The 24,658-nt window shown below is 34.1% G+C and overlaps 1 protein-coding gene and 2 long non-coding RNA genes across 4 annotated transcripts; 1 reads left to right on the forward strand and 2 right to left on the reverse strand.

Moving 5' to 3' along the window:
- Positions 1-16,928: 16,928 nt before the first annotated feature.
- On the reverse strand, positions 16,929-19,441 carry LOC121229251 (YDG domain-containing protein At5g47160). 2 transcript variants are annotated; one of them, XM_041112975.1, is made up of 3 exons: positions 19,178-19,441; positions 18,329-18,714; positions 16,929-18,158 (listed from the first exon to the last, which is right to left on the reverse strand). In XM_041112975.1, the coding sequence occupies exons 2-3, from the start codon at positions 18,344-18,346 to the stop codon at positions 17,274-17,276; spliced, it is 903 nt and encodes a 300-aa protein (XP_040968909.1). In that variant the 5' UTR covers positions 18,347-18,714; positions 19,178-19,441; the 3' UTR covers positions 16,929-17,273. The 2 variants fall into 2 exon arrangements, with proteins under 2 accessions (XP_040968909.1, XP_040968912.1); XM_041112978.1 differs by lacking the exon at positions 18,329-18,714 and having other exon boundaries at positions 16,931-18,158; positions 19,178-19,439.
- Positions 19,442-20,270: 829 nt separating this feature from the next.
- Positions 20,271-22,506, forward strand: LOC107925393 (uncharacterized). The gene is made up of 5 exons (XR_005926949.1): positions 20,271-20,408; positions 20,516-20,669; positions 20,857-20,955; positions 21,235-21,276; positions 21,435-22,506. It is a non-coding gene; the product is annotated as an uncharacterized lncRNA (long non-coding RNA).
- LOC107925490 (uncharacterized) lies at positions 22,254-23,382 on the reverse strand. The gene is made up of 2 exons (XR_001692002.2): positions 23,109-23,382; positions 22,254-22,498 (listed from the first exon to the last, which is right to left on the reverse strand). It is a non-coding gene; the product is annotated as an uncharacterized lncRNA (long non-coding RNA).
- Positions 23,383-24,658: the final 1,276 nt, after the last annotated feature.

Raw genomic sequence — 24,658 nt, forward strand, 5'->3', positions numbered from 1 at the left:
TCCGTACATACCTGTATCATCACGTTTTTTCTATCACATTTATCACTTCGATGCTCGATGCACTACTTCATTCGATCATACTTGAACATTCAATAAACTTGCACATTTAGTGCCAATTAATTAGCCGAAGCTATAATAATATCACACACTTAGTGCCATTTCATTACACCGAACTTATATCGGTATCGCACATATAGTGCCATTTTTAATAGTCATAGCTATTTCATTTCTCGCACACTTAGTGCCTCAAATTCGATTCACATTTCACATACACCAACTTCTCAATCTCATTTCTATTTATTTCATCACATACAAACATTATACAAACAATATGTATTATACACGAACTTACCTCGGACGTAAAAACGACGATATTAGTCGATCAATCGAGCACTTTTTTTTACCTCGATCTAGGTCCGAATTTCTCCTTTCTTGATCTATATGTATTCAAAATTAACTCATTTAATCACCAACACATTTAATTTAATACACAAACACATATTTGGTCATTTTTGCACTTTATCCCCTAAAATTACACATTTTGACATTTTAGTCCTTATTACACAAAACACCAAATATACAAAATTCATCAAAACCATGCCTTAGCCGATTTTTCCTATGGTCCCTACCAGCCCATATTTATCATTTATTTCACATTCTAGTCCCTCAAAATCTCCTTTTTACAATTTAGTCTAAATTACTCAAATTAATCAAAAATTCAAAGACAAAACTTAGTAATCTAACACCTATCTTCCATTTACTATCATCAAGCTTCATAAAACTCACATTATCAACAATGGCACATCTTAAAATCATAATCAATTTAAGAAATTGAGGCATGGACTTGATAGAACTCTAAGAAATGATTACAAAAACGTAGAAATTATTAAAAACAGAACAAAACTCATACCTTAATTGATGTTTGAACTAGCTGAACCCTAACTATCTCTTTTTATTTTCTTTTTCTTTGAATTTCAGCAACAAGATGATGATAATGGCTTAATTTTCACATTTGTTTAATTAATCTAATAACATTAATATACAGTTTACTTAAATAACCTTATTAACATCATTAAAATTCCACCAACTAATGTCCATTTATGTCATTTAATAAAATCCATGGTCAAATAACCATATAAGGACCTCAAAATTAAGGAGACATAGCAAATAGGTACTTTAACAATTAGAAGGCCAATTTTACAATTTATGCGATTAGGTCCTTTTATCAAATTAAGCACACAAATGATAAAATTTTCATACGAAACTTTCACACATGTTTAAACACATACTGTAAATATCGAAAATAATATTAAAATATTTTTCTGACTCGAATTTGTGGTCTCGAAACTACTATTCCAACTAGGGTCTGAACTGGTCTGTTACAGAAATAATTAGTTATTCATCAAAATTTCTTTTATTCAATGACCAGAATTAAATAGGGATATATGGCTCGTAGATGTCGAACAAAAATTAGTTTATTTGCTTCAAGCTTCTGAGGGGCTTATTCAAGACTTACTCGAACTATTACTCAACAAAGAATAAGAGCTTAGGTTTTGGCTCATCGAGATAGAGATAAAGATAGAGATAGGAAAGAAAAGGATTTTCGTCATTTATGGATCACTCAAATAAATGTAATAATTTATGGAGTAGGGGTATCCTAGAGTTATAGTAGATTAATACACAATTTGTACAAGAAAGATTTACTTCTGAATAGTAAAATACTTGCACAAATAGCTATCTCAAATAGGAAATTCTTTATATGATTTCCAATGAGATTAGAAAATAAGGAGATTGGAAGGAATCCAATGAAATGCTTTAAATGAAATGGGGTTCCCTCAAGAATGAACTCGGGGAAGGTAGAGTAAAAATTAATATGATAAAAAGTTCTGATTTTGATAAGGTCATCAGAACAAGATGAGCGAAGACACTCAATAAAAAATGATTTTTTCTTCCCCAATTAGATTCGATTCTTTTATTTATTTTTTCTTATGACACTACTATTTTGATTACTAAATTTTTTGACAAAAGCACCAGTCTACGTCTGATAATGTTGAATCAATTGAAGGGATAAACCTATTTATTTTTGGTTCTAAGGGTAGTAGTTCTAGTAGTCGACTCACTCCTTTCAAACTGTTTCTCATTATTAAGAAAGGGTAACAAAGATAAAATACTAACTTGTTTTTCAATAATAGTAATTAATCGTTGTTGTTTTAAGGTCAATCTATTTACTCCCCTAGATAATATTTTTCCTTATTCACTAATAAATCGACTAATTAAGCTCATGTTTCTATAATCAATTCGATCTCTCGATTGGATCGAGGGCAAACACTTACGAAAAGATCACTTGGATTTAAGAAAGTGTCGCTTGGATTTATCTATAATTTCTTTATTCCTTATTTCTAAACAAAATCCTATCCCTATCACTATTCTATCTTGAAAATTCAAATTATAGAATTAATATAATAAATAACATTTGATTTGTTTATTTTATTATTATTTATCATTTAAATATATAATAATATATAAATAATATAATAATATACAAATAAATATATAAAGAAAATATGCGTTATATATAACTAATTATATACTTATACTTAATATATTATACTTAATAATACTAATTATTATTTATCAAGTGAGTAGTTTTTTATTTCAAATTGTCACAGAAACATAATTAAAAAATAAAAAATAATATTAATGGTCTTAAAAAGTAGAAAATTAAATTTCTAAAAATACAAGTACAAGTAGGGGGACTAAATTCCTAATTTTTGTAAAGTAAGGAGATTATAAGCTAATTTCAACAAAAATAAACTAGTAGTATATGAACCTTTTTCCTTTTCAATTTTACTCATTTTTGTAGGTTAATTTTTAAATTGAATTTAGAGTTTTTTAAAAAAATATGAAATTTCAAAAAAAGTACTGCAAAATTATTGCTTTCTACCAAGGTTTTTCGATTACTCAAAGGGCAGTTTGGTTTCGCCAAGACACTGTTCTTCTCTGGTGTTGGTGTTGTTGGGTTGATGGTTTCAGCTGTGCCACATCACCACAGCTGCTTCACCCTGCCACTAGCTCCGCCTTCAAGGTACCCCCATTTATTACTTTCCATTTCCCAGCTGACAAATCCCATCAAATTTATCTTTTAAGGGCAAAAAAAAAACAAAAAACGAGAGAATAAAAAGATTGATTCTTTGGTTCTTATGTCATTCAGAAACTCTGCCATCTATGTAATGTGTCTAGATTGAAGCATGTATGGGCTGAAACAACTTCCAAACTCATGAGAACTGGCAATTTTCGATTTGCAAACGATGCTGTCTGTCCTTCGTGTTCATCTTACTTATTCTTCAATGCGGAAGAACAAAGAAAAGAGTTTGGAATTGTAGGTAATAGTGGATCATCCAAGATAGATACTTACAGGAGAAATTCATTTAACACAAGGAAATTGCCCAACACCCTTATAGATGTGAATGTGTTGTAAATTTTCACTTGTGAAAACAATCACATGTTCATTCAACAAAAGATTGAATTGTCTGTATAAAAATGAAAAGTAAATTATATAATATTCAGAATTTATGTTGCACAATTGGCAACACAAGGGAAGCTCTTGCTTTGGTTTCATTGTAGTTTTAGAAACTGTGGGTTGATATTTGATTACTGGTTATGTATATTGTATTTTGACTCTGTCAAAGAAAAGTAGGTGCCGCTACAAGTTACTGGTTCTTCCAAGCACCCGCAGTTGGTACATCAGGCACAATATTTAGATTAGAAAGTCACCTCGAACTTATTCGAAAAATAAGATTAATGTTCATAAGAACCTCTTCCAACTAATGAATGTCTCCCTTGAAAATTTAGGTTTTCTTTTTTCATTTTCTTTTGAAATAGATTGTTTGCTTTTATTGCGTGTCTTTGTCTCATTTGACATTCTCTTGGCTGTCTAGGTTGGTTCTGTTTCTGTGTTTGTAACGAGATATAGAGGTATGATCAGAGATGCCGAAGAAGATCTGCAACACAGCACAAGTTATTTCCACAAACCCAGTATGATTCTAAGGTTTCACTGCTCTATGTTTGAGAACCTAAAACCATATAATTACCTATCAAAATCCCCGTCTCATACATACCAAATGCAGTCCCTAGAGTTAGATGCCTTCGTAAGTCTAGATTTATTCAAGTTTCTACTATGATACTGCTTGATACAATGATTTCCTTGAAGAAAATCATAGTATCTAGTAATCCTCTAGCCTACTTTCCTAGCGCATTAAGTGCTTTTGCTCTTAATTTTCTGAGCTCGGTGCTAATGAATGTTGATCATGTCAGTAGTATACCTATATTTAAAGTAACGTTTGTGAATCATAAGAATCTCCTCATACTTCATTAATACGGACATTTACAGTTTAACTTCCAAGATTGTTTCATATCTTAACTTATAATTCCAGATAGGAGGCTTGAGTTGAGGAGCAGCAGTTTACTGGTCTGTAGGACCTTCATGGAAGTATGAATCCATGGCCAGAAATGGCCAAAGAATATTCTCAGACTGAAAACCATCTTTTACCTTACTGACAGAAAGCTGAAACCTCAATGAACTAGTTTAACTATTGACAATTGTGACACAGGCTCTGATTTAAATTGGTTGCAGCTATCCTATATGCAAAGTATAGCAAGGGGTTTGCAAGGTAGAAGTGAATTCTAATCGAACCAGTAATTTACCAGAAAATAATCGAAGGGATGATGGTGATTTCCCTAGCTATATTCTGATACATCACTGACCGTTCAGAGTTCACCACCATTTCTGTATTGCATTTTAGCAAAACAATCTGGTTTCTGATATCTGTAGTGTAGTGAAGTTTGAAGTGAAGATAGCCCTTTTTTTATATTGAAGCTCGTTGAATCTTGACCATTGATTTATGATTATTACACTTAATCATATCCGTTAAAAAATGGGAAACTTAATTAATGCTAGCATTTATAAAAACTCCTTATATGGCATTATGCATATCCACCAGACCAGTACCTACCACTTTAGATTATCATTTAGTGTTAGTGAAATAGAAGTTTACGTTTATCTTTACTAATACAAAAAAATATAACCGCGATTGGTGCATAAGTTAATCGTAGACAATAAAATTATGGAATTATAGTAGATTTTTTAGAAAATACAACTTGAACTACATGCAGGGAGGCTCAAGTGGTATCATACTTGCAAGTAGATTGCCTATATAACTTAAGTTGGTGCTTCAAGCCTCCTCACACATAAATGATTTCCATAATTAACGTTAGACACTATAGTGGCACCTCTCCAGTGAGTTTTGCAGGTCATATCTCCGTCAACCGAGGTGCTTTCGACTCTATGAATCCACGCCTACAGCAGGCCTCTTAAAGCAGTCGGGATCTCAGCAAATTCAGAAGGATAAAACTCCGCCATGGGAAAAATGCCTTACATTGTTAAGGGTTCAATTGTCTTATTGACAAAAGAGAGATTTGGAGGTTGGCCACATCTTCTCTTTTACATGCTAATATTGAAACCTTATGGTATGGTTTCCAATTAGATGATTTCAAATTTCTCAACTAGGAAGTTTATTTCTATATTTGATTTAATAGAATTTGTTGTTTTCAGGTCAATTGTTATTCTTTGAATTCTGTTGGACCTACTATGGAGAATTTAAGCGGTCCAAGGAGATTCCTTGTAGTCTACTCCACCTCTTCTCTTTCAAGTAACAACTCTTAAACTCATTACGGTATCTTATAGATTGCTGGTTGTGCAAAGCACCTGCAATTGGTGCATTAGGTGCAATCTCTGGATTAGTAAGTCATCTTGAAGTTATTCGCAAAATAAGATTAATGTTCATAAGAACCTGTTCCAACTAATGATTGTCCGCTTTTAAAATATAGGTTTTCTTTCTTTTTGTTTTGTTTTGTTTTCCTTTTTTTGCTTGGGAAATCAATTGTTTAGTTTTATCGCCAGTCTTTTTCCAATTTTACAATCTCTTGGCTGTTTAAGTTGGTTTTGTTACTGTGTTCGTCTTGAGACAGAGGTTTGATCAGAGATGCCAAAGAAGATCTGCAGCACATGGCACAAGTTATTTTCCCAAACACGGTATGAGTTAAAGCTTTTGCAATTCAATTTGAGATTCGGAGGAATTGTAAAAGACATGTCAATAAACCGAGCTCATATACACCAAATGCAATCCCTAGAGCTGATGCCTTAGTAAGTCTAGATTTATCCAAGTTTCTGTTATGTTACTAGTGTGATAGAATGACTACCCTGAAAAAAGGTGTAGTCTCTACCATCCTCATGTGGACTTTTCTTAACGCGTCAAATGCATTTGCACATGCATTCTGGAGGTTAGTGGTAATGAATGTTGATCATGCAGGTTATTGGGCTAATGTCAAGAGGCATTGATAATTGGGGACACACAAGTTTTAACTATTACATGTGTGCTTGTATTATACCTCTATTTAAAGTAACAGTTACGTACCATAAGAATCACCATACTTCTTCGTTAATACAGACAGTTACAGTTTTACTTCTGAGATTGATCAAAATCTAATCTTACAATTTCAGCTATGTGGCTTCTTGGAGGACCAGTAGTGTCCTAGCTTATAGGACCTGTATGGAAGTACGATTTTGACTCAGTCAAAGAAAACTAGGTGCCGCTACAAGTTACTGGTTCTTCAAAGCACCCGCAGTTGGTGCATCAGACGCAATAATTGGATGAGTAAGTCATCTCGAACTTAATCGCAATAATGTTCATAAGAACCTGTTCCAACTAATGATTGTCTGCCTTGAAAATTTAGGTTTTCTTTGTTCTTCTTCTTTTTTTTGTGCTTGTGAAATCAATTGTTTGCTTCTATTGCCAGTCTTTGTTTCATTTGACATTCTCTTGGTTGTCTAGGTTGTTTCTGTTGCTGTGTTTGTATTGAGACATAGAGGTATTATCAGAGATGCCAAAGAAGATATGCAACACATAGCACAAGTTATTTCCCCAAACATTGAGTTATTTCGCTACTCTATGTTTGAGAGCCTAAAACCATATAACGACTTATCAAAAAACCCATCTAATACATACTAAATGCGTCCCTAGAGTTAGATGCCTTCGTAAGTCTAGATTTAATCAAGTTTCTGCCATGTTACTGCTTGATACAATGATTTCCTTGAAGAAAATCGTAGTATCTAGTAATCCTCCAGCCTACTTTCTTAGTGCATCAAGTTCTTTTGCTCTTATTTTCCCAAGCTCAGTGGTAATGAATGTTGATCATGTAGGTTATTAGGCTAATGTCAAGAGGCGTCGATAATTGTGGTTATGTAAGTCTCAACTACAATGCCTTCTTGTACATGTACTTGTAGTATACCTGTATTTAAAGTAACGGTTGTGTATCATAAGAATCTTCTTATACTTCATTAATACAGACATTTACAGTTTTACTTCCGAGATTGTTTAACATCTTAACTTACAATTTCAGATAGGAGGCTTGATTTTAGGAGCAACAATTTACTGGCCTGTATGACCTCTATGTAAATATGTTTCTATTGCCAGCAATGGCCAAAGATTATTCTCAGATTGACAACCATTTTTTTACCTTTCTGACAGAAAGCTGAAACCTTGATGAACTAGTCTAAAGGCCAGTTTTTAGCATTGCTTCTAAAAAGCACTTTTGGGGAGAAGCTAAAATTTTCTGCTTTTGTCAAAAGCACTTTTGGGCCAATTTTTGGGTTTTGAAAAGTACTTTTTCTCTCAAAAAGTATCTAGTTTAGCAATGCTTTTATCTTAGAAGTGTTTTTTGTCCCAAAAGTGCTTCTTAGAAGCAATGCTAAACTGGCCCTAAGTATTGACAATTGTGACCCTGACTCTAATTTAAATTGGTTGTAGATATACTATATGCAAAGTATTACAAGGGGTTTGCAAGGTAGAAGTGAATTCTAATCAAATCAATGATTTACGAGAAATTTCGAAGGGGTGTTCCCTAGCTATTTTCTGATAAATCACTGACCGTTCAGAGTTCACCACCATTTCTGTGTTGCATTTTAGCAAAACAATCTGTGTTCTGATATCTGCAGTGTAGTGGAGTTTGAAGTGAAGATAGCCCTTTTCTTATATTGAAGCTCGTTGAATCTTGACTGTTCATTTATGATTATTACACTTAATCATATCCATTAAAAAAAGGGAAACTTAATTAATGCTAACATTTATAAAAATTCCTTATATGGCAATAGGCATATCCACCACCTACCACTTGAGATTATCATTTAGAGTTAGTGAATTAGAAGATGCTGTTATATTTACTATTACAAAAAAATATAACTGCGTTTGGTGCATGAGTTAATCGTACACAATAAAATTGTGGAATTGTATTAGATATTTGAGAAAATACCACTTGAGCTACATACAGGGAGGCTCAAGTGGTCAAGTAGGTTGCCTATATGCCTTAGGTTGGTGCTTCAAGCCTCCTCACACATAAATGATTTCCATAATTAATGTTACAATATATATTGACACCTCTCTAGTGAGTTTTGCAGGTCATATCTCCGTCAATGCGGAAGGACAAAGAAAAAGGTTTGGAAATGATGCTGTCTGTCCTTCGTGTTGGTCTTACTTATTCTTGAATGCAGAAGAACAAAGAAAAAAGTTTGGAAATGTGGGAAATAGTGGATCATCCAAGATATGTACTTACAGGAGAAATTCATTTAACACAAGGAAATTGCCCATTGTGAGTTTTTGCTTGTGAAAACAATTACCTGTTCATTCAACAAAAGATTGAATTGTCTGTATAAAAACAAAAAGTAAATTATATAATTTGCAGAATTTATGTTGCACAATTGGCAACACAAGGGAAGCTCTTGCTTTGGTTTCATTATAGTTTTAGAAACTGTGGGTTGATATTTGATTACCAGTTAAGCATATTGTATTCGGACTCGGTCAAAGAAAACTAGGTGCCGCTACAAGTTACTGGTTCTTCCAAGCACCCGCAGTTGGTACATCAGGCACAATATTTAGATTAGAAAGTCACCTTGAACTTATTCACAAAATAAGATTAATGTTCATAAGAACCTCTTCCAACTAATGCATGTCTGCCTTCAAATTTAGATTTTCTTTTGAAATAGATTGTTTGCTTTTATTGCGTGTCTTTGTCTCATTTGACATTCTCTAGGTTGTCTAGGTTGGTTCCGTTGCTATGTTTGTAACGAGATATAGAGGTATGATCAGAGATGCCAAACAAGATCTGCAACACAGCGCAAGTTATTTCCACAAACCCAGTATGTTTCTAAGTTTTCGCTACTCTATGTTTGAGAACCTAAAACCATATAATTAACCATCAAAAAACCGGTCTCATACATACCAAATGCAGTTCTTAGAGTTTAATGCAGTAGTTTACTGGTCTGTAGTACCTGCATGGAAGTATGAATCTATGGCCAGCAATGGCCAAAGAATATTCTTAGACTGAAAACCAATTTTTACCTTACTAACAGAAAGCTGAAACCTCGATGAACCAGTGTAAGTATTGACAATTGCGACACAGGCTCTGATTTTAATTGGTTGCAGCTATACTATATGCAAAGTATAGCAAGGGGTTTGCAAGGTAGAAGTGAATTCTATCGAACCAGTGATTTACTAGAAAATAATCGAAGGGATGATGGTGGTTTCCCTAGCTATATTCTGATACATCACTGACCGTTCAGAGTTCACCACCATTTCTGTATTGCAATTTAGCAAAACAATTTGTTTTCTGATATCTGTAGTGTAGTGAAGTTTGGAGTGAAGATGGCCCTTTTTTTATATTGAAGCTCGTTGAATCTTGACCCTTGATTTATGATTATTACACTTAATCATATCCGTTAAAAATTGGAAACTTAATTAATGCTAACATTTATAAAAATTCCTTATATGGCATTATGCATATCCACCAGACCAGTACCTACCACTTTAGATTATCATTTAGTGTTAGTGAAATAGAAGTTGCTGTTTATCTTTACTAATACAAAAAAATATAACCGCTTTCTGTGCATGAGCTAATCGTAGAAATAAAATTATGGAATTATATTAGATTTTTTAGAAAATACAACTTAAACTACATGCAGGGAGGGTCAAGTGGTATCATACTTGCAAGTAGATTACCTATATGCCTTAGGTTGGTGCTTCAAGCCTCCTCACACATAAATTGTTAAGAACAGGCTTTTTCTATTCCATTTTATTCATAAGACATTACATAAATATTTATACACATAGTAAGCCTAACTTAGGAAACTCTATACTAGGAAACAGACTAACTCTAGGGATGCTGTCTAAAAAAACAGCCTTAAAGTTAGGGATAGTAATCAGTAAAATATTTACAAAATCCTATCTGATACACTTAAATACTCCTTAATTAGTAAACTGTAATCTGACACTCCCCCTCAAGCTGGGAAGTAGATATCATCCATTCTCAGCTTGCTTACTAGTTTCTGAAACAACTTTTCAGACAACCCTTTGGTAAGTATGTCTGTTAGTTGACCATCAGTGGACACAAATGGAGTGCAAATTAAGCCACTGTCCAGTTTTTCCTTTATAAAATGTCTGTCAACCTCAACGTGCTTCGTACGATCATGTTGAACTGGATTATGTGCAATATTGATAGCAGACTTATTATCACAATACAACTTTATTGGACCTTTCCACTTGATCTTCAAATCTTCCAAAATAATTTTTAGCCATAATAGCTCACAAATTCCAAGAGCCATCGCCCTAAATTCAGCTTCTGCACTAGATCTAGCCACAACATTCTGTTTTTCACTCCTCCAAGACACAAGATTGCTTCATAGGAAAGTGCAATAGCCCGAGGTTGATCTTCTATCAACCATAGACCCTGCATAATCTGCATCAGTATAGGCTTCAAGGGTTAAATTCTCCCCCTTTTTAAATAGGATTCCTTTACCTGGCGTGCCCTTTAAGTACTGTAGAATTTGATACACAGCTCTAAGATGTGATTCTTTAGGGTTGTGCATAAACTGACTTACAACATCGACTGCATAGGCAATATCCGATCTGGTATGAGACAAGTAAATGAGCTTCCCCACAAGTCTTTGATATGAACTTTTGTCAACTGCTACATCTTCTAGTGCATCTCCAAGTCTGTGATTCATCTCTATGGGTGTGTCTGCTGGTTTACATCCCAACTTGCCTGTCTCTGTCAACAAATCAACTATGTATTTTTGCTGAGATATAAAGATTCCTTCCCGAGAGTGTGCCACTTCAATACCAAAGAAATATTTTAACTTTCTGAGCTCTTTGACTTCAAATTCTTTTACTAGGCATTTCTTTAAACTCTCCATTCCTTCCAGTTCATCACCAGTCACTATAATGTCATCTACATAGACTGATAAAGCAGTCACTCCCCCTGAAGATAGGTGTTTTACAAACAGAGTGTGATCTCCTTGACTCTGTTTATACCCCAACTTGAGCATTACTTTGGTAAATCTTCCAAACCAAGCCCTCGGGGACTGTTTTAGTCCGTACAAAGCCTTTTTTAGTCTGCAAACTACCTGTCCTGTATTTGGACCGAATCCTGGTGGAACATCCATATAGACTTCCTCCTCAAGATCACCATGTAAAAAGGCATTTTTTATGTCAAATTCAAATTGTTGTAATTTCCAGCCTCGGTTGGTAGCTAGTGACAACAACACTCTCACAGTGTTCATCTTTGCAACAAGGGCAAATGTCTCAAGGTAGTCTACTCCATACATTTGAGTGTACCTTTTAGCAACCAATCTTGCTTTTTACCTCTCCAAAGAACCATCTGATTTATACTTCATTGTGTACACCCAGCAACATCCCATTGGTTTCTTTCCTCTCGGTAATTTCACCAAGTCCCATGTCTTATTTTTTTCAAGAGCTTCCATTTCAACCTTCATGGAATTTTTTCAATTCTCATCTTCTAATGCCTCGGATACAGTTTTGGGAATGGAGATAGAATTTAGGCTAGTAAGAAAGGCTTTGTGGTTATGGGACAAATTTTTGTAAGACAAAAATAAGTACAATGGATGTTTTGTACAGGCTCTAATCCCTTTTCTAATAGCAATGGGAAATTTATCTAAATTTTCAGTAGTTTCAGTAGTAGGTTCAGCAATTACCTCAGGTTGTATAGGAGGAGAAGATGATTGAACTTGCACCGATGCCTTCTTCCTTGAGTAAACCAATAAAGGACGTGTCCTGAATCCCTCTTTGTGATTTGGGTGTATTAGGCTTTGTTTCAGGTTGCTGGACAGGAGCTAGAATGTGAGTGTTTGGTTGCTGGACGGGAGCTGGAATGTGAGTGTTTGGTTGCTGGACAAGAGCTGGAATGTGAGTGTTTGGTTGCTGAACAGTAGCTAGAATGTCAAGAAGAAAGAATTCTCTGTCCTTATCTTCTGTGAATAAGATCTCCCTCTGAAGATAAGGACGATTAAAGAAATTCTCTTGTTCTGCAAAAGTAACATCCCCTGATACATAATTTTTTTTGTGGCTGAATGATAGCATTTGTACCCCTTTTGAGTGGAAGAATAACCGAGAAAGACATACTTGACAGCTCGTGGATCAAATTTTCCTCTATTTTGAGAATGTACATGTACAAAGGCAACACAACCAAATATTTTGGGAGGAAGGTTACTTGAAGTACTAAAATCAGGAAAGAATTTTTCTAGAACTTGCATAGGACTTTGAGATTTAAGGACTTTTGTAGGCAATCTATTTATCATATGAGTAGCAGTTAAAACAGCCTCCCTCCAGTATTGTTTAGTTACATTTTTTTGGAACAAGAGGGCTCTTGTAATAGCTAAAATGTGACCATTTTTTCTTTCGGCAACACCATTTTGTTGGGGTGTGCTAACACAAGATGACTCATGTATAATGCCTCTTTCTTGGAAATATGGTGAGAGAAATTGATTGAAATAGTCTTTGGCATTGTCTGACCTAAACCTTTTTATTTCAGCTCCAAATTGTGTTTTGATCATGTTGTAAAAGGTTGGAAAGACAGACCTTACATTAGATTTCTGTTTTAAAAGAAATATCCAAGACACACGGGTACAATCATCAATAAAGGATACAAACCACCGAGCCCCAGAAATATTTGAAATAGTGGATGGTCCCCAAACATCACTATGAATAAGAGTAAAAGGAGCGGATGTTCTTTTATTGCTTACCGGAAAAGAGGTACGTTTATGTTTTGCAAGTTCACAGACATCACAATGGAATTTTTCAACAGTTAATCCTTTGAACAATAAAGGAAACATAATTTTAAGGACTCTAAACGATGGATGACCAAGGCGGAGGTGATGGAGCCAAATTTGGTTTTTATTGGTTTTAATAGATTCGGATATGAAAGATAATGGTGAGGAATTCAGAGCACTAACTTCTCCACTGGATTCCTCAAGATAGTATAGGCAATTTACTTCCTTAGCATGTCTAATCATCCTCCTCGTATTCTGTTTCTGAAAAAGACATCGATTGTGATAGAAAACCACACTTCAGTTAGAGTCTTTGGTAATTCTTTAGATGGATAGAAGATTGGTAAATAGTTTTGGAACATGAAGGACATTTTTAAGAGTAAGGGTTTTATTTATAACAATATCACCCTGACCAGCCACTGTGATCACAGAACCATCGGCTACTATTATCTTTCTACTACTAGGGCAAAGTGTATATGAAACAAATTTTTGTGAGGAGTGGGTCATGTGGTCTGTAGCTCCTGAGTCAATGACCCAAGAACTTTTTGTGGGTATATCCGAGATTTTAGAATTTTGAGAAGAGGATATACCTGAAAAAACCAAACCACTAGTACCTATTGAAGGAGATTTTTCCAATGATCTCTGCAGATTCTTCAACTTCTCAATTTCTTCTTTATTGAACTTAACAGATGATTCTTGAGAATTCCCTTCTCCAGTGTTGCTGGTTTTGACAGTTTCAGCCATGTTTCTTTTGAACAAATTCTACAGGCTTGAGGGTTGATCAGGAATGAGAAGAAGTTGCCAGACAAAGAAAAAAATCCCAGAATTTGAGCTAAAAAACCTGGCTCTGATACCATGTTAAGAACAGGCTTTTTCTATTCCATTTTACTCATAAGACATTACATAAATATTTATACACATAATAAGCCTAACTTAGGAAACTCTATACTAGGAAACAGACTAACTCTAGGGATGCTGTCTAAAAAAACAGCCTTAAAGTTAGGGATAGTAATCAGTAAAATATTTACAGAATCCTATTTAATACACTTAAATACTCCTTAATTAGTAAACTGTAATCTGACGTAAATGATTTCCATAATTAATGTTAGACACTATAGTGGCACCTTTCCAGTGAGTTTTGCAGGTCATATCTCCGTCAACCGAGGTGCCGTCGACTCTACGAACCCACGCCTACGGCAGGCCTCTTAAAGCAGTCGGCTCTCAGCAAATTCAGAAGGATAAAACTCTGCCACTGGAAGAATAGCTTACATTGTTAGGGGTTCAATTGGCTCATTGACCAAAAGAGAGATTTGGAGGTTGGCCACATCTTCTCTTTTACATGCTAATATTGGACGCCTTATGGTATGGCTTCGAATTAGATGGTTTCAAATTACTCAACTAGGAAGTTTATTTCTATATTTGATTTAATAGAATTTTTTATTTTCAGGTCAATTGTTATTTCTTTGAATTCTGATGGACCTACGATGGAGAATTTAAGAGGTCCAAGGAGATTCCTTGTAGTTTACTTCACCTCTTCTCTTTCAAGTAACAACTCTTAAACTCATTACAGTACCTTATAAATTGCTGGTTGTGCAAAGCACCTGCTGTTGGTACATTAGGTGCAATCTTTGGATTAGTAAGTCATCTTGAACTTATTCACAAAATAAGATTAATGTTGATAAGAACCTGTTCCAACTAATGATTGTTCACTTTTTAAATCTAGGTTTTCTTTCTTTTTTGCTTGGGAAATTGATTGTTTGCTTTTATCGCCGGTCTTTTTCTCATTTGACAATCTCTTCTTTGATTAAATTTTGATAAGATGTGATATTTTTGCATATACACATTTTATGTATTATATGTATGAATGTTTCGGTAAGTGTATTTATTTTATAATAATATAAAGTAATTTTGTCAAAAATTTTGATTCCTACGTTTAGATCGATTGTACTTAAATTATTTTTCAAGTTTGTAATGTAGATTATCATTATCCCATAGGTTTTATTTTATTTTATTTTTTGGTAAGGAAATATAAAAATTACTCACAAAGACAAATTAGTTACACTACAAACAAGCTATCGATAAATTAGTTGCACTACAAACAAGTTATCGATAAATCAGTTACACTACAAACAAGTTGTCGATAAATTAGTTACACTGCAAACAAGTTATCGATAAATCAGTTACACTACATACAAGCTGTCCATCAATCCAAAATTACTCAATAATTTCTATTGGGATCTCCTTGAACCTTTTAGAACCATACAGGAATTTTTGCGTTTCATCGGCCAAAGTATAAGTTATAGCATTGGCTTCTGTTAAAACCTTCTGTATGATCATCTGCCACTCTCTTCTACAAAATTTTTGTATTTTTGGAACAAAGTCTCTATTCAATTGACCACGAGACTTATCTTAAATTGTCATAAGAGCTTGAGCACAATCTGTAATTTTAACAATAATATTATACCATTTCGCATCCTAAGCCAACATAAGTGCATAATAATTTGCCCAAAGTTCTGCATGCTCGATACTACACCTTCAAATTTTCCTCACCATGCCTCCAAACCATCTACCCACATCATCTCTAGCCACCACTACAGCCAAAGCAAACCCCAAGCTCGGGGATCTCGCCCCATCCTTGTTTAACTTAATGTAGCCCAACGATGGAGGTCGATGACTTAGTCTCGTAAAATTATCAACAGAGGGCATAAGACTATGGTTAATAGATTTCGCCCAACACCACAGAGACTGAAGAATGTGAGCCGAAAATAGATTATGCTCTTTGTAACTGGACGACTTTCGATGAAACTTGGGAAAGCATGGTGGACATGTAAATCTATAAACAAAGAAAACAAACACAACCGAGTGGGAGGACGAGGTATCGTGCCCCAACCAAACACACGACAACATTAGAGTGCGAAGGCATCAGCACCCTAGTGCGAAGCCCAGCACGTAGGAGCATCAGGGCATTGCACCCAAGCATGATGTACACCAACCGCATAAGCCGAGGCTATCGCAGCACCAGCATGTAGGGTAACTAAGGTCGTTACAATCCTGGTTGCAAGACAAGTGCACGGAAGGGAAAGGGAGCTGAGGCCATTACAACCCCAATGGAACCCACAACCGAGGCAGCCAAGGGCATTACGCCCCAAGCCAAGCGTGCTAGGTGCGCAACGCATGAAGGGGCCTGTCCCCTTAAGGCACACGACTACACAACAACATAGCCCGATTGAGTGGCATCAAACGCCAATGCGTTCATGTAAGCAAGAAGTGTGATGGGATCGTCAACAAGCTTCCACAAGCGATGAGCGACAACAATAGTTACTGTTGCAAGGACATCGTGTGATGGCTATAAATTTTAAAGTTTGTGATTATTTTGGGGAATCACATGAAAACCAAAGTTTACTTTGGGAATATTTGTAATTTCTTTTCTATTATTATATTTTTTTCCTTAGGATAAAACCAAATCTTTAGCCGGTCAAAGTCTATATTTTTATGGTTCAATATTTTCGAATATTATGAATGTAAAAATAATTATTTTAAATAAGCAAAAAAGTTGAAAAATAAATTAAAAATAATACTCAAGTTATTGATATTATGTTGATAGTCAAATTATTAATATTATGGTCATATATAACATAAAATTAAAATGATATTTAATTTATTTGAAACTAAATGATATTTTATTTTAATATATAAATCATATTTTAGTTATTAAAATTAGATACAAACATTACTCTTGAATTTCACAAACAAATCTGTCTAAATCTTTCATTTCTAGAGATTTTCCAAAGTTGAGAGATGGCAAAAAAGGGCAACTAGCATAGGTATAACCACAAAATTCACCTACATAAGCGCTTGAGTAAATGCTTCAATGCTAGACCCTACAAACTTCCTAGCTTAAACTAATATTTATTTACAGATCAAAACAGTTAAAAAAACATGAAGGCAACTAGCATTCTACCAGTGCAAATTTCACCTATGGTAGAGCATATGAGTAAGCATTGTCAATGCATACTGCAATTACTTTCATGTTTATATTACCAGTTATAGACCAAAACAGTCTAGCACATAAAGAAGGCGATTTTATGGTGCAAGTTCATTGTCAATGATACCTCCGAGTACGAACGTTGTCCACCTTCCATTGTGGCTCATATTGTAGATGATCCTCCAATTTCACCAGGTTGAACTTGTAAACATATTTTCCAGTGTCCATTCTAATTTCTTTCCAACAATGCTTCACTTGGTACAAGCCTTCGTAAACAAACTTGTAGCCGCTCTCGTTTGTGTTGCCGATGTTGTCGAACCTACGTATCACCCTGACTGGCTTCCTGTCAATCATATTGTTCCTCAATGCACGGTTCCCACCAACAAGCTTTTGATCTTTAAGTTTCTTAAACCCACAAAAGCTAGGATTTTCACCTTCCCCGCAGTAAGTAAACTCATCGGACGAAACCTTTCTTGTAGAACTATCGTATCGACCGGAATCGACAATGCTCGTAGCCCAAATTTTGCTACCATTGAGAGAAGTGATACAATCTATCCCTTTTTGAAATTCACTGTGAAGTCCGACAATGCACAACTCACCCCTCCAATGGAAACCATCACCAACTTCAATCCCTCCAACGCATCCTATTTGCTTGGCTGTGTTGACCCATTTTCCCAAACACCTAACCAGGTTCGCTAGTCTCATATGTTGCCCTATACCGGAAGGTTTCCCTCGTTCCAAGCCCATCCCATGATCCTTTGAAATTCTCTCACGGTAATCCTTGTCTGAAAGTAACCGTCTGTAACATCTCAGAGCTTCCTTGATAGCACTACGACATTCATACCATTCTGGAGTAAAAGCAGTCTGTTGGTTTGAACAAATTCCTCGGGGATGAACCTTAACATGCCGCACAACTTTGCCAACAGCATGTCTTGCTTGCTTAGACTTAGATAAAGGTCCCTCTTTCACTCGTTTTGGACGCGATGACACCATGATTGAACCCTGGTTACACCATTAGCCACCCAAATGAACGTTAAAAATCCAGGCAAAACACATTAAAAAAATCCATTGCAACGCAAAAGAAGAAGTGAATAGAAAAACAAAGCAAAACCCACAAAAATAAACATGGAAAACAAGGGAATAGTTCAACAGCACAACAGCACACAACTAACCCCATCAAAAGTATTCATCACCGATTTTAATCTCCGGAAGACATTCTATTTGCTTGATTGTGTTAACCCATTTACTTGATACTTAAGAATGTTGGCTACTCTGCTATCAAACGCTAAGCCACGACATCTAGGGCTCATCTTGTGTTGGTTTGAGAACTTGTCCCGAAGCTCCTTGTCCTTCCGTAACTTTTTGTACCATATCAGAGCATCAGTGATATTTCTACGACAGTCATTCCATTCTGGAGTAAAAGTAGTGTCTTCGTCTTCGCTAGCATAAGAAGCCTTAACATGTAGCTTTTTTTTGCCAACAGGTCTTGCTTGGTTGGACTTAGATAATGCCCTCTCTTTTACTGGTTTTTGATGCGATGGCACCATGGTTAAGCCAGCTGGTTACACCCCAGAAGAACGTTAAAAAGCAAGGCAAACCCCATAGAAGAAACTTGTGAGACCTAACACACACACACACAAAAGAAAAAAAGAGCAAGAATGGCATTGCAACACTAAAGAAGTATAAACAAGACAAAGTCCATAAAAACAAACATTGAAAGCAAGGGAATAAGTTGAAAAAAAGAAAGCAAGAATGGCATTGCAACACTAAAGAAGTAAAAACGAGGCAAAGCCCATAAAAAGAAACATAGAAAGCAAGGGAATAAGTTGAAAAAAAGAAAGCAAGAAAATCTAAAACAATGTTAAAAGGAGATGAAAAATGAAGAATGTGTAAGGCAAATATGAACATGCAAGAAGTGAAACCCAACACAATAAAAACCAGAAACAAGTAAAAGTTCAAGGTTTTCAAAGAAAGCTTCAATGGCAAAATGCAGTAAAATAAAAGAGAAAAAGAAATATTACCCGAACAAGCTTTTGCAAGAATGGAGAAATGGAGTGAAGCTTCAAATTTCACTCTTAAGCAAGAATTAATAGAAGCGGAACAGTTCAATATGGAGTGGTACTGTTTCTTGGTCCATAAACTACTGAGGAAAAGGCCAGAACAAAAATAATCGTTAAAAGAATAGGAAAAAGGGTCTATTTCTATTTTATTGTTTTATTTTATAAAAATTAATTAAAGTCAGCTTTTGATAATTTCTTTTAACATTTGAGACTCAATTATTCATATTCAGGTTATTCAACCAGATATGAAGGTTGGTTAAAATTTTGGAAGAGTTTAACTAAATATTAGTATCGAAAAATGAATTTGAGAAAAAAATTATACTTGTTTAAAATATGAATTGGGCTCAAGTTTGAATATTAAAATTTTGAATTCGATCCAACTCGATTTTAAATTTATAACATTTTATATTATGTTATTTGTATACATTATGTAATTTAAAATACAAAAAAATAAATCGATACTAAATACATAATACTGTTATAGTTTAAAATAATGTTAAGATGACAATATAAAAAATATCAATTAATAAAAAATTATTAAATATTAAATCAAAATCATATAATTTTTTTTTAAAATAAAAAATTTGGAAGTTGGTCACGTCTTCTCTTTTGCATGCTAATATTGGAAGCCTTATGGTATGGTTTCGAATTAGATGGTTTCAAATTTCTCAACCAGGAAGTTTATTTCTATATTTGATTTAATAGACTTTGTTGTTTTCAGGTCAATTGTTATTCTTTGAATTCTGTTGGACCTACTATGGAGAATCTAAGCGGTCCAAGGAGATTCCTTGCAGTTCACTTCACCTCTGCTCTTTCAAGTAACAACTCTTAAACTCATTACAGTACCTTACAAATTGCTTGTTGTGCAAAGCACCTGCTGTTGATGCATTAGGTGCAATCATTGGATTGGTAAGTCATCTCGAACATATTCGCAAAATAAGATTAATGTTCATAAGAACCTGTTCCATTAAATGATTGTCCGCTTTTAATATCTAGGTTTTCTTTCTTTCTTTTTTTTTTTTTTTTGCTTAGGAAATCAATTGTTTGCTTTTATCGCCGGTATTTGTCTCATTTTACAATCTCTTGGCTGTCTAAGTTGGTTTTGTTGTTGTGTTTGTCTTGAGACAGAGGTATGATCAGAGATGCCCAAGAAGATCTGCTGCACATGGCACAAGTTATTTTCCCAAACACGGTATGATTCAAAGATTTACTTCTGAAGAATCACCATACTTCTTCGTTAATACAGACAGTTACAGTTTTACTTCTGAAATTTTTCAAAATCTAAACTTACAATTTCAGCTATGTGGCTTCTTGGAGGAGCAGCAGTGTCCTGGCTTATAGGACCTGCATGGAAGTACGATTTTGACTCAGTCAAAGAAAACTAGGTGCCGCTACAAGTTACTGGTTCTTCAAAGCACCCGCAGTCGATACATCAGGCGCAATAATTGGATAAGTAAGTCATCTTGAACTTATTCGCAAAATAAGATTAATGTTCATAAGAACCTGTTCCAACTAATGATTGTCTGCCTTAAAAATTTAGGTTTTCTTTGTTCTTCTTCTACTTTTTTTGTGCTTGTGAAATCAATTGTTTGCTTCTATTGCCAGTCTTTGTTTCATTTGACATTCTCTTGGTTGTCTAGGTTGTTTCTGTTGCTGTGTTTGTATTGAAACATAGAGGTATGATCAGAGATGCCAAAGAAGATATGCAGCACATAGCACAAGTTTTTTCCCCAATTACGGTATGATTCTAAGCTTTCGCTACTCTATGTTTGAGAGCTTAAAACCATATAACGACTTATCAAAAAACCAGTCTCATACATACCAAATGCAGTCTCTAGATTTTAGATGCCTTCGTAAGTCTAGATTTATTCAAGTTTCTGCCATGTTACTGCTTGATACAATGATTTCCTTGAAGAAAATCGTAGTATCTAGTAATCCTCCAGCCTACTTTCTTAGTGCATCAAGTTCTTTTGCTCTTATTTTCCCAATCTCAGTGGTACTGAATGTTGATCATGCAGGTTATTAGGCTTATGTCAAGAGGCGTCGGTAACTGTGGTTATGTAAGTCTCAACTACAATGCCTTCTTGTACGTGTACTTGTAGTATACCTGTATTTAAAGTAACGATTGTGTATCATAAGAATCTCCATATACTTCATTAATACAGACATTTACAGTTTTACTTCCGAAATTGTTTAACATCTTAATTTTCAATTTCAGATAGGAGGCTTGATTTGAGGAGCAGCAGTTACTGGTCTGTAGGACCTGCATGGAAGTATGAATCTATAGCCAGCAATGGCCAAAGAATATTCTCAGACTGAAAACCAGTTTTTACCTTACTGACAGAAAGCTAAAACCTTGATGAATCAGTCTAAGGGCCAGTTTTTAGCATTGCTTCTAAGAAGCACTTTTGGACAAAAAGCTAAGATTTTCTGCTTCTATCAAAAGCAGTTTTGGGCCAATTTTTGGGTTTTGAAAAGTACTTTTTCTCTCAAAAAGTTGTTTAGCAATGCTTTTATCTCAAAAAGTATTTTTTATCCCAAAAGTGCTTCTTAGAAGCAATGCTAAACTGGCCCTAAGTATTGACAATTGTGACACCGGCTCTGATTTAAATTGGTTGTAGATATACTATACGCAAAGTATTACAAGGGGTTTGCAAGGTAGAAGTGAATTCTAATTGAAACAATCGAAGGGATGATAGAGATTTCCTTAGCTATTTTCTGATAAATCACTGACCGTTTAGAGTTCACCACCATTCTGATATCTGCAGTGTAGTGAAGTTTGAAGTGAAGATAGCCATTTTCTTATATTGAAGCTCATTGAATCTTTATCGTTCATTTATTATTATTACACTCAATCATATCCATTAAAAAAAAGGAAAATTAATTAATGCTAACATTTATAAAAATTCCTTATATGGCAATAGGCATATCCACCACCTACCACTTTAGATTATCATTTAGAGTTAGTGAAATAGAAGATGCTGTTATCTTTACTATTACAAAAAAATATAACCGCGTTTGGTGCATGAGTTAATCGTACACAATAAAATTGTGGAATTGTATTAGATTTTTGAGAAAATGCCACTTGAGCTACATTCAGAGAGGCTCCAGTGGTATTATACTTGCAAGTAGGTTGCTGTAGAAGGCCCAAATTGCCCGGCCCAATTTCAACCTAAACCAAACTAACCCTAGCCCAAACAAAATCAAAAAAAAAAAACCTAGCCCTATGTTCAGCCTTTGTACCTGCTGCCACCACCTAACCCCATCCCATCGTACCATCACCTGCAAAACAACAACAGAGAACCAAAAATAAACGCAAACAGTAGCAGACAAAACACAAAGAAACAAAGAAGAAAAAACCAAAAGGGGCAGAAAAGAAGCAAGAGAACAAGGAAATAGATAATAGCAAATCCATGGTATTTCGGCTATAAAGCCTGAAAACTTGGATTTTTTTGGGTACAAAAACAAGAATATTATAAAAGGGGAAGATAGATTTTTTGGGGGGAGAAAAATAGAAACAAGAAAAAGGGATAAAAAAAAGTGTAATCTCTCTGAGGATTTTTCTTTAGAAAAAAAAGAGACAGAATACAAACATACTGAATAGCAAAAAAGAAATTAAAAAAGTCATTGAAATGTGATTTCGCATTTTTTTCTCCTTCATTTTCGATTTGCTTGTGATTTTTTATCATAGAAAACGAAAAGCGTGTTTTGAAACAACACCGATGAAAGCCTACACGTCTCGGAAACATGGAGATTCGGGCTAGGATTGTTTTCTTTATTATTATTTTTATTTTCATCAGATTTTTCTTTGTTTTTTGGTAGAATAGCATAAGATTTTAAGTTTTTCCTTTTAAAAAAAAAGAAGAAAAAAAGGAAGAAGGAGTGCGCTTACCCGATCTCCGTGGGCGTATCCTCCGTTGACAAGGTCCGATTGCCATTGGTGCACAGTCGGCCATCAAATAAATGATGGTTTAGGCAGTTGCATGTTGAATCAAACACTAGTGGGAGGGGTTAAAGCTTCTTTTTTTAAAAATAAAAATGAAAGGTTGCTGAGTTTTGAAAAGGAAAGGAATGGGAATTAAACTTTAGCATCAGACTTGGAAATGATGGAGTTTAAAGGAGGGGACCTGCGCGTGTTGACCCAATCCAAAACATTGGATCCGCATTCTTTTGTTTCAAATGGGTTAATGGCGCATTTGGTCCTCCTCTTTCGCGCCAATTTTCAATCGGCTTCTGTTTGTGTTTTGTTTATTTTTTAAATGTTCCCTAATATTTGTATGTTCTTACATTTTAGCCCACGGTGTACTGCTGCGTTTTAGGCTCTGGGATATTCCCAATTCTAGTCCTCATACGATCGTGTGCATCATATATTGGCCTCATAAACTATTTCATTCCTAAATTATTCTTATTATTTTTAATTTGATTTCAATTAGTTTACTTTTTCTTCATTTCATACTTCTTTAATCTATGTTCACCATCATACGTCATTTGATTACTCATTTTGGAGTAGTTATATTTTCATGTACATTATTTTATGTAATTTCTTTTTATACATTATCATATACATATATATTATAATAAGGCTAATGTTACTTCATTTGTATAATGTTTTCTTTTGTATTCTAACCATGTATTTTAGCATAAATTTTTGCTACAATAATATGTTTTGTATATATATATTTTGCATAAAATTATTTTTTCTGCTTGCTTATATTAGTATACATATTTGGTTTATATATTATTAAACCTATACACATTATCATTTCTATATAAATTTGCATGTACTCTATTTTAAATTTATATGTATATATATCGATACACTTCTTACTTTAATAGATTTTTTTTATTTAAAATACTTTTTGCTTTATGATTTATTAAATCGTCTCTTTATATATATATGAAATTATTTTTAGAAACTTCATCTTTGTAATTTTAAAAATTATTATTTTTGAGTATTTCTCGATATTATGTTTATGTTTTAATATAGCCTCTTATTTAAATATTTTTAATAAAAGGGTGTGTATATAATTTTTAGATTAAAAATATATGTATATATTATTAATTTCATGATCGTTTTTTTTACAATAGATTTACATGTACATATGTCTTTTAAATCTATTTTGTGTATACATATTTTTTTAGTTATCGTGATAATTACTCCCTTTTTATATAAAATCTTTATTGTAAAGTTTTCATCATATTGTTTTAAATTTTGTATAATACTTCATTTAAATATTCTTATATATTATTATCCATATGCAGTTCATGGTAAAATTAGTTTTATTATATATGTAATATTAATTCTATGTTACTTTACATGTATGATTTCTTTTCAATCTATTTTCATATATACTTTAAAACCTTATGTATATAACATATATTTCATCATACCTTTTTGTTATTTGAAAACCTTCCATGGTGTATATATTACTTAAATCATTT

Source organism: Gossypium hirsutum, chromosome A01, assembly GCF_007990345.1.
Source record: "Gossypium hirsutum isolate 1008001.06 chromosome A01, Gossypium_hirsutum_v2.1, whole genome shotgun sequence".
Lineage (NCBI taxonomy): Eukaryota > Viridiplantae > Streptophyta > Magnoliopsida > Malvales > Malvaceae > Gossypium > Gossypium hirsutum.